At 31.5% G+C, this 11,116-nt stretch overlaps 3 protein-coding genes across 4 annotated transcripts in view; 2 read left to right on the top strand and 1 right to left on the bottom strand.

Annotated features, from left to right (window-relative positions):
- LOC117167351 (probable multidrug resistance-associated protein lethal(2)03659) overlaps positions 1–4,512 on the bottom strand; it is a 199,681-nt gene extending 195,169 nt beyond the window's left edge. Inside the window, exon 1 of one of the 2 annotated variants that reach the window (XM_033352230.1) lies at positions 4,459–4,512. The gene's annotated coding sequence lies outside the window, so the exon portion shown is untranslated. Of the gene's footprint in view, positions 1–4,285; positions 4,309–4,458 lie in introns of those variants that run through there. The other variant, XM_033352223.1, reaches the window with a different exon arrangement.
- Positions 4,513–4,649: 137 nt separating this feature from the next.
- On the top strand, positions 4,650–6,334 carry LOC117179035 (probable multidrug resistance-associated protein lethal(2)03659). The gene is made up of 5 exons (XM_033370662.1): positions 4,650–4,728; positions 4,848–5,096; positions 5,177–5,432; positions 5,527–5,701; positions 6,286–6,334. The coding sequence occupies exons 1-5, from the start codon at positions 4,655–4,657 to the stop codon at positions 6,291–6,293; spliced, it is 762 nt and encodes a 253-aa protein (XP_033226553.1). The 5' UTR covers positions 4,650–4,654; the 3' UTR covers positions 6,294–6,334.
- An 82-nt stretch (positions 6,335–6,416) lies between these two features.
- The window catches only part of LOC117179045 (probable multidrug resistance-associated protein lethal(2)03659), a 21,410-nt gene continuing 16,710 nt past the window's right edge, over positions 6,417–11,116 (top strand). Inside the window, exons 1-2 of the mRNA XM_033370670.1 lie at positions 6,417–6,565; positions 7,718–7,920. Of these exons, the coding sequence (XP_033226561.1) occupies positions 6,516–6,565; positions 7,718–7,920 (253 nt within the window). The 5' untranslated portion in view covers positions 6,417–6,515. The remainder of the gene's footprint in view (positions 6,566–7,717; positions 7,921–11,116) is intronic.

An 11,116-nucleotide genomic window follows, 5' to 3' on the forward strand; every position in this document is an offset into this window, starting at 1 on the left:
GTAAATCGTATTTTTAACACTTTATTAACAATTAAAATTTCGCACGCAACGAGGGGGATTCGAACGCATAACCTATCGCACGCTAATCAAGGACCCTAACCAATTTACCTATCGAGACTAGTTGTCAGCAGCTTGAAAAACTAGGAATGGATTCTTACGCGATCGGCGCCGTCCAGCGGATCAGAGAGGTTAACTTTATACTTACAACTAAGGACCGTCAGAGGGCTATACAGTCGATTTTACTGAACAGATAGTCAGCCTTCGTACTCTTCTGTTCAGTAGAATCAACACAACGCTGTTTAGTGTTCTTGAATCAACGAGTAGTTACTATTACTATAAATCAGCTTACTAAACGTGAATAGTAGCATATACTCTACCAGTTCTCTCCGTGTAGTAATAAAATTCTAATGTGCTAAAAAATTATTTTATAACACATTTCAAGCGCTTCAAAATAAACCAAAAAGAAACGATATTATTAAAAAGTGAGCCAAAAATATTTTAATTTTGGCATTCTACATATAAATTTATATGAGAAAAGTGGATTATACGAACTGGATAATAGAACTAAAGAGTAATACACCGTATAGAAAAGTATATTAACGCGTATAATCTATAATATTTTTCTGAAGAATGAAGATGTTACCAAATATAATCTCTAGATGTTGAATTCCTATAATCTGGAGACATTAAATTGTAACATCTACGATTTGTAAATATCCAGGCGTCTGTTCCGTTTAGTCTCAGATGGTACGTCGCGGCGTGGCGCGTGTCATAGGTATCCGCTCGCATCGAAAAAAAAGTAATAATCAAGTTATAAAGTGATTATTAGTGCTACATGATACCTTATTTAGATTTAGAAAATGAATAAGTTTACGTTTCTTTTCATTTCACATAACTGTCATTTGTTCAAGTACAGAACCTTACCCTCCTTCATTTTCGATTGTCTAGCCTTGTGATACCCACTTTTCCTACTTACGGCGTGTTTAAAAAATTATATATATATATATTTAACGTTATAGAAGGGACCAAGATTATAATATAGATATTAGATCAAAAATCTTGAATGATTGATTTTATCATCTCAGATTATAAAGTTTGATAATCCAAGATATTATTCCGTAATATCTAGAGATTGTACTTTTAATAGTCTATAGATCGCTGTCCCATAGTCAGTAGTCAATGATTAATAGTCATTCGTAATAGAAGTGCCAATAGCATTTCGAATTGCTATTATATTTTATTATCGATTGTAAAACGTTTCAGTGAGAAAAGTAGATTATGCTTTGAATTGATGGAAAAATTCACGATAAAAACGGGCAGATTACGATTCTTTTTGTTAAACAATTTGAGATCTTCCAGATAGCGCATATGCACTGTTAGAAATTTTTGTAGGAACTTTCAGAGACGCGTCACTAAAGCTTTATGCAAACCCTTTTCTAAATTTTCCGAAACTGTAACAGAAATTTCAGCAACGGTAACTGCATGAAACTCCAGTCACATGTATTACAAAATTATGTTGAAGTTTAGGATATTTTCAGTTACTGCAAATGAAAATTCCTAGAGGTTAAAAAATTTGTGTTGGTTCCTTGTTTCAATATAAAACACGAAGTTTATATTTTTCCTAAGAATATAAATAGGAAGAAAATATAACTGAAGTTAAGACTAACCTGTTCTTATGTATCCATGTTATATGTACATTCATTGTATTAAATACACAATCAAAGCCCATATTTTAAGATAAGAAATTTTTGACATTTAATATATTGAGTATATTATATAACATAGTTATTTACATTTAAACTTCGTTCGTATAAAGTCTTACTTTAGTTTTTAATTTTAAGACAAATATATACCACAAATTTATATTAAAATTAATGAAGCAAGCAATTATGTCTCTATACATTACATGTTTAAAATTACTCACAAAATGTATACAAAATGTTATATAATTTTTTATAGGTAACATTCGTATGTAATATTATCGTAAACAATTGAATTTTTAACCAGAAAATATGAATTTTTAACAAAAAAATTAATTTTTAGCAAAATAGCTAAACCTTGAACCAAAGAAACACATTTTCAACTAAAATACGAATGCTGTCTGAAAAAATGATTTCTTAAAAAAATGGTTCAACCAAAATTTTCAACAAAAAAGTTGTATCCTCAAACAGAGAAAATGTTAACTTTCAAGCAAAAAGTAGAATTCTTATCCACAGAAAGATGAAATGTCGACTAAAACAGATGAATTTTTTAATTAAAAATACAAATTTAAAAAAAAAATTGAAGTTTCATCCGAAAAAGACTTTATTTTGACATTTTCACATCAAAATATAAGTTTTCAGCGAGAAGTAAATTTTCCACGAAAATTATACTTGAATTTTTAACCCAAAAATACGATGTTTCTACGAAACAGTTGAAATTTTAATAGAAAAGGGCAACTTTTTGTAAAAAAAAACGATTGAATTTTTATAAAAACAGTTGCATTTTAATCCAAGTCTACTAAAATAAATGAATTCTTAAATCAAAGGCAAATAATAAAAAAATAGTTGAATTTTGATTTTTAAAAAATTTCAATTTCTCTTTTTGGCATAAAAATATAAGTTTTAAATTTAAAAAAAGAATTGTTTATGAGAATAGTTGCTTTTTCCACCCAAAAATATGAATTTTCAACAAAACAGTTGAAATTTTAACAAAGAAGAAAAAATACTTTATTACAAAATTCTTGAATTTCAAACCAAACCATTGCACTTTTATCGAAGAAAGATGCAATTTCTAATAAAATAGATGAATTTTTAAAATAGAAAAACAAAATTTTGAAAAATAGTTGAATTTTCAACAACAAAAAAGTTTTTTGTTTAACCTTTTAGCATTGAAATATGAGATTAAAAAAAATAAGTCTATTTTCTATGAAACTAGTTGAATTTTTAATACAAAAATACAATTTTCAACCAGAAATGATGTCTTTTCAACAAAACTGATGAATTTTCAAACAATTAATAAAATTTATAATTAAAAAGGTAATATTGTGGAAAAACGCACTAAAAAAATGTATATACAAGCCAAACAAATCACTAACAAGACAAACAAACTTTATTTTTAATTTTCTCTAATTTCGCAATGACCAATTTTTTTTCCCCTGGCCATATTAATATTTAAAAAGAAAAATAGTAAACTTGTAACATTTTCAACCTTGAATCTTTGATAAACGAAATAAAATAATTTCAAATTAAAATTGAAAAAATTTCAAATTTATTCTACTTGACATTTTCCCTAACCAATAAAATTCCCTGACTTTAAAAAAATTTTTGTTAGCCAGGTTCGTTTTTACTCACCACGTCTTTTCAGCGTGTGATGTTCTGAAAAATGATGTTCAAGAATAAAATGCCCCCCTCGCGTAACGAGTCATAAGAAATCTTTCGAAAACGCCAATTGTCACCAATAATGAACCCCCATGCTTCGTCTGCTAGCCACACGCGCTCGAGAAGCAACCTAATTTCGTAAATTTCAGTTACCTTAGTATCTTAAATGTGTCGGAATTTTCCGAACATTTCTAACAGTGTATACCAGACATATTCAGACACATTCCGAGTTCATAGTTAAAAAAACTCTTATTTTAATTGACGGACAAATGCTGGATAAAAACGGGTGTTTTGCGATTCTACAACTTAAATAATCTAAAATCTGTTAGATTACGGATATATAGCAGACATATTCAGACATATGCTGAATATGAAGTATCAATTTGAATTTATACTTACCTAACTCCTTAATGATGTCTTAAGGCAATGGGACACTGAATTACATTTCAAAGGGCACTGCTGTGTTTTGTTTTGAAAATAGAAATAGACTTTACGGTTCGAATTTTAAATATTGTGCGGCTCATATAAAATCATTAATTATATAACATTAAATATTGGAACTAATTGAAACTCAAAAACGAGAAAAGTATTTTAAAAATTATTAAATTGTGTTTTCCTGGCAATTCATTACTACATATTGAATTATTAAATTAGTTACCACTATGCAAATTAGTAGAATATCCTTACTAATTTATTCAGTAAAATAAGACTTACTATTTGATTCAGTAGAAAGTGATAAAATTACTAATTTAGCAGTTACAAACAATGCTACTAATTGCATTAGTAAAACTTCTAATAATTCGGATCTAGAGAGTAGTTTAATTACCGTGTTATTATTGCTAAATATCAGTTTAATTGCTATAATATACCAGTAACATAACATTTCTATAACCTTAAAATATCTGTTTCAAATAAATCAAACTTACTTGAATGGGTCTCCATACAATTGAAGGTATATAAAGTCAATTGGTATTTTAGAGGATTGTAATGAATTTACAGCATTTTTGTAAATTTATTTTAATTCAGATGAAATTAATTGCATTAGAATAAAATAATAAAGAGAATTTAGGATTTTTAACTTGAATATTAGAAAAGCTACCTTTTAATTTGCGCCAAGCTTGTAGTTCGTAGGCCGCTAATTTACAAACTGGAATTTTCTTGCATATCAGTATGATTAAACGTACATACATTTACGTCTGATGCACAAATGCAGATAAGAAATGCATTTAAACTAAAGAAACTTTAGTGGAAAATAAAACATATAAAATAGAATTTTTCAATCCTTATCAACTAAAATGGATAGGAATGAAAATCATACTGTGGAAAATCCTCGACAGAATGCTAATTTCTTCTCGATTTTAACCTTTTCGTAAGTATATTTATTGAAATCTTGGAAAAAAATAATTAGGCAATAAATAGAAAGTTTAATAAATAATAATATATAGTTTATTAATATCTAAAAGTAAAGTATAATTTTCGTTTCAACAGTTGGGCCTGGAAAACTTTCCTCTTAGGCTATTACAGGGATTTTACAGAAAAAGACCTCATTGTTCCTCTCAGAAACCACTCTAGCCGCTTATTGGGCAACAAGCTTGAAAACTCCTGGCATAAAGAAACCCAGAAGAGCAAGAAAAACGATAACTTCCGACCCTCTTTGTTAAGAGCACTTATAAAATGTTTTGGAACGGAAGTGGTGGTAGTTGGGTTTTTCCAAGGAATTAATGAATTGGTGATAAAGTAAAAGAAGTTAATCAATTTGATTAAAAATTAATAAAGTAGAGTAAAAATTAATTGACATAACTTTTCTTACATTACAGTATGTTCCGGCCTTTCATTCTAGGAAAAGTTTTGAGCTATTTTGACCACACAAGTATGATGTCAACTAGCGCTGGAATATGTTGGGCAACTGCACACTTCGTCAGCTCTATTATTCACACTGTCATTGATAATCATTCTTTATACTGCTTGAGACTAGTTGAAATAAAAATTCAAACTGCTTGCTCCTCTTTGATATACAGAAAAGTTTTGAGAATGTCAAGAAGATTTCTTGAAAATAAAACCACTATTGGTCAGGTAAAATTAATTCTAAATTAATTTAATTCCGTATTTTTCAACTCAATTTCATTAATAATTTTTGATAATTTATTTAATTCATGTACTCCCTCAGATTAATAATCTTATGAATATTGACATAAAAAGTGTGAACTGCAGCGTTTTTCAAATACATTACGCATGGATAGTACCTATTCAATTACTTATAGTTGCGTATATGGTGTGCCAAAATGTAACTCTATTAGCAAGTGGAGGAATCCTAATATTTTTACTTGTTGCATTTCTTCAAGGTAACTTTATTTGTAGGTGTTGATAAGACCTTTTTATTTGTTTGGCCATTTGTTACATATCAGTTAAATTACTGTGTCATAACAGTCACGATAATGTGGCCTAAAAGGCATTGGTACTGTTGCACAATAACAGCTTCATTACGGTAACGTAACACTCATGTTACTGTTGCGAAAAACGTAGGTCACTCTTACGTAACAGTAATTTTATCGTTGCAAAATAGTTTCTTTGCTGCCATATAAACGTTTCTTTAGTGTCAAATTATTTTTAAAGAAACTATTGGCCAAAATTAAGCATTCACTTACAAAACTCGTATTAAAAATCTGCCCGCTGTGCGGACATATTCTCATCACTCGCGTCTCGTAAATGAATGAACAGTTACATTTCTGTTAAATTACAGTTAAACTACTGCTGCAGGACAGTTAGATAATTGTTACGTGATGGTTATATTATTTTCGAATCAATGTTACATGTTTTATTTTATGTACAGTTTTATTACTCTAAACTATTGGTCACATGAGAATTTTGTCACTGTTACATAATAACAGTTCCGAATCATAACAGTTTTCTTCCATTTTTATTACAGATTTGTAACAGTTTCATTAATATTACATTCCTATAATAGTGGTATGTAACAAATAAAGTATGGATTCTAACCAAAATTAGACTTATTTAAGAATAAATCATCTTTTTCAAACTTATTGGACAGGATTCCTGTGGAAATCAGTTACTCGCACATCAGACCATACTACTAAATGCACCGAAGAGAGGCTTCGTCTAACAACCGAAATTCTTAATGGAATACGGTTGATAAAAATGTCAGCTTGGGAAAATCACTTTCAACAGCTTCTCGAAGCGACCAGATTGTAAGTTTGTCAATTAATTTAATGCAATACACTCTCAAAATATGAATCAGTTAAAAATTCACTGATTGAAATAGCCGTTAGACATTTCACTGATTAATCAGTGATTTCGGACTTATTCACTAATCAGTTCAGTAAAACTAGAATAAATCTTGTGAAGCATAACCTCTAAATTTTTGAGTTAAGCGTTGTTGTTACTCTTTTACTAAAGTAGCCAGAATAATTCTTTAATGAAATACATTTTCTTAATTTTCGGGCTGTAAGTCTGCTGAATTAACTGCGGGATAAATATACTCCAACTCGTATAGGAAGTACTTACTTAAAGGGTTTGTACATGCCAGTCCAATCTTGAAACTAAAGTAATTTGTGAGGTTGTTTGTCATTTAAAATCATCGGAACTTTTCACCGTTTTTAATATTTCATCATATTTATGGGTTTTAAGTTTTTACCATGATTCTTCGATTGAATGTACTAAAATATTATTTGATTATGATTGCTATATTGACATGGTGCAGTGCTGCCAACCTCAAAAGTAGTTATTTCACTGATTCAAAAAGTAACCTTTCACTGATTATCAGTCACCCATTTCTAGCTATTTGAATCAGTGATATTTCACTGATAATCCGTGAAATTTCACTGATTCAGATTTAGAGAACAATGCTACATATTATATTATAACATGCCCAATTCTGGACACTCATTCTATACAATCCGAGAAACTACTGAAATATTTATGCAACCATTTTATAGAAAATTTACAGTATTTATGGGTTTTAATTATGTGACTCTTTTATATCAGAAAAATTAATATAACTTTCATATCATAAGTAAGTTATATGATTTGCTGTATTCAATTTGTACGGTACATTTAGATTTATACAAAAATTCTGTTAATATTACATATTAATATTATTATGAAGATATTACATTTTGTTCAAAATAAATGTCAAGTTTCTCCATAGCAAAGAAAGCCAAACTCCAAGTACGAAATTCTTTGAAATTAAAGAAAAATTAAACTATAAGAACTAACAACGACCGAATCTGGATAAGCGCAATATGCCAATACTTTCATTTAAACTAAAAAGAAAAAGGCATAATAAAAACCCCAAAAATAAAGAAAGGGATAGAAGAGAAAAAGTTATTTTTTTATTACAGAAAAGAAATTAGAAGTATCAAGAAACAAAATCTCCTACAGAATCTTGCTCGCTCATTCGGTACATATGTAACACACATAGCTCTACTGCTGACATTGGCATCTTTCGCTGAATTTCAAAATGCTTCAGCAGCGGATACTGTTTATACAGTAATTTCTTACTATTTTATATTAGGAAATGGAATCACTGAACTGCTGGCATATGGTAAGAATTAACTAAGTCTGTTTTACTATAATTATTTAACAGTTATACCGTTGTTAGATAACAGTTACGCTACCTGTAAATTAGTGGCAAAACATACTTAAATTAAAGGATATACTTTTATAACACTTAGATTAATGTCACTCCAAACTTAAATTACTTTTCGTTTATTAATCATAAAAAGTTACGAAACTATTACATAACTGTTACTCAAATGTTACACTACATTTTTGTGATTGTTCGAATCTGCAATATTCCTGGCATATAAAAAATATTCTGGACCATTCTCAAATTTTTGCAATGAAAGCACAATGTTCCAGATGGATTCACAGGGGTGGAGCGAAGTTACTTTCATAATTTGCCGCTAGGAGATTTGCTTTATCGGCGGGAGAGAGCACAAACGTTTGATCTGGATTTTTGAGAGGGGGAATGTTAGATGGGGGCTTCGTTAGGGCTTTAGTCATACGATAAATAGAGTTTCCTTTAGTTTGAAGTTTACCGACTTCTTTGTTCCAGGTTTTGCATCTGTGCTCTTGAACTTTAATTGCTAAAGTTTTCCGAAGGTGACTAATAATGTTCTTAAGGATACAGCTTTTAGTTTTTTGGCGTGTACGGCAGAGTTTATTGCGAGTATGGATAAGGTCTTCAGTCTAAGGACTGATAGGTAGATCGTATTTGTTAATGGTAGTTTGAGGAGCTGAACTGTGAATGGCAGTTTTTATGGTAGCGGTGAGATTGGTAATAGCGTCGTCAATGTGGAAAATGTTTGTCACTGAAGGTTCAAAGTTAACATTTGTTTCAAGGGTCATGTTAAATGCTTGCCAATTTGCTTTTGCAAAATTATAGCGAGGCGCGACAGGGGCTTTTTCACAGTTGGTGAAAAAGCTTAGAAGGACTGGACGATGATTAGAGTCAAGCTCATCAATAGTGAAAATTTCGTGGTTACAAAAGTTATTTTTGGAAATTGCAAAATCAATCAGGTCAGATTTATGTTTGGTGTTGTGAGGGAAAAAAAGTATGCGAGTCTGGTGCTGAGATTGAGAGATTCGTATGATTCATAAATTCAAATAATTGTTTACCGATTTTGTGAGTTGTTCTGCTATTCCAGGTTAAGTGTTTAGTATTTAGGTCACCTGCAGCAATTATCGAGGGTGCAATTTTTATTTGTATGGCAGTAGCTTCGAGGGCTTCAAGTTCAGGAATTATTAGTTCATGGTGATCAATATTTTCTTGAATTAAGATCACAGTACCTCTAATCGTGTTATTTCAATAATTTGTAACCACGCACTAGATTAATGCGTATGTATTCGCGTAGTAAAGTTTCACTGAGCAAGCAAATGGTGATGTTATTTTTGTAGAGGTATGCGGCTAATTCACGTCTTTTTTAAGAATACCTTGAGCATTCCAAAAAATTATTTTTTAAGTGTTATTATTGAAGGTGGCCATTTTCGATAGCAAGTGATAGTACATATATTACTTATAATCTCTGCGGTTGAATTTATAGCTTCGGTAATGTTAATTTTTCCTCCCATAATATCGGAGATTAAAGTTATAGCTCTTTTTAGTAGATTTACAAGATTTACGTTGATATGCTGAGAGGGAGTATTTTTAACGGGGACAATAGTTGAAGTAATTTTATTTTGTTGGCCTGGAATTTTTTTGGCGATAGGTGGTTTAGTGCGAGTGCTAGTAATTCCCGTTATTTTAGATGGTTGCACAGTTTGCGGTCTGACCGCGTGCACTTCTGAAGTAGATGCGGCGTAGATAAAAATCTTGTAAAGTTTTAATTTTTGCTGTGGCTGGGCAATGACTTGTGGGGTGTATTCACATATATAATAATCTTTTTGAGCGGTCTGAGCAGATGGTTTATTAGGTACCGTTTCTTTAGGCGGATTATTAGTTTTTTATTGATTATTTATGGGTTTCCTGGAAGCTGTTTTAAAGGCAGGACAACCTCTGTAATTAGCGGGGTGGTCTTCTGTACAGTTCGCGCAAGTAGACGGCGATTCAGGATTCTTCTTCCATGTAGAACTCTGAAGCGCGCCACCGCACTTCACACAGCGTGGAGTGGCGTGACACACATCAGATACATGGTGGAACCTTTGGCACTTAAAGCACTGGGAGGTTTGCTTAGGTTTTACGTAGGGCTCGACCTTTATTTTTATAAAAGCAATAGACTTCAGATTGAGAAGCTCTTTTCCTTGAGGGGTATTCGTCAACATTACCAGAAGCATTGGTAAGGCATTTTTAGGATGCCGGCGCCTCATTCGAGCAACCGACGTGATTTTGAAACCTTCCTCTTTTAGTTCGGAGAGAACTGAGTCTTCCGGGAACGCGATGGTGATATTTCGAATGACTAGTTTAATGGGTGGGTAGTCAATACTTTTATATAAGGGGCCATCCATATACAAGTGACAGAAAGCAGGGGGGGGGGGCTTTTTTGTTTTACTGCTGACCGCTGGTGCTATTCTTCGACCCCTGGTTCTGAATGCTTGGATGGCACCTGGCCACGGGTCGAAGAAAGGGACCATCGGTCGGCAGTAAAAAAAGACGGCCCCCCTGCTTTCTGTCACTTGTTTAAAAAAAAAAAAAATGTCTAGAAATATAGTGATTAGAACAGAAGATAATATAGTTGCACAATTTTGTACTTTTAAGCAACAATTTTTATTATCTTTAAAATTTCTCAACATCAACTGGTTCACAACACTTTTCGCCATACCCATGAATTTTTTCAATTTTTTTCCATCGCCCCTTGTATAACAAATAATGCTCTAAACTTGACTGTTCTTAAATGTACCCGAAAATCCTTACTTTTTTTACATTTTTCAGTGTGATAAGCACCAATTTTTTTCCATAAAAGTCTTCAAGCTCATTTACGTAGAACACTTTTAGCTTTCATATGACTGCTTTTTCTTGCACTATCATTTTTTTTTTGACTGAAGTTGTTAAGCCTCAAAGGCAGATGCCTATAGTTTTCTCGCCGATAGTAAGTAATACTGAAAGCCTTGCAGCTCTAGGTTGGAGATTATTATTATTATTACACCATTAAGCCATTTCCCTTTCGGGGTAGGCGTGACTCATTCGGCAGGGGAAAGGCGTAGTGTGTGGAAGGGATAAAGATTTTTCAGATTGATCCAGAATTCTCGTGCTATTTAAGTAAATAACACGTTCGTTCCGCAACACTGCTCCGACCCAGGTT

This window comes from Belonocnema kinseyi, chromosome 1 (genome assembly GCF_010883055.1).
Source record: "Belonocnema kinseyi isolate 2016_QV_RU_SX_M_011 chromosome 1, B_treatae_v1, whole genome shotgun sequence".
Lineage (NCBI taxonomy): Eukaryota > Metazoa > Arthropoda > Insecta > Hymenoptera > Cynipidae > Belonocnema > Belonocnema kinseyi.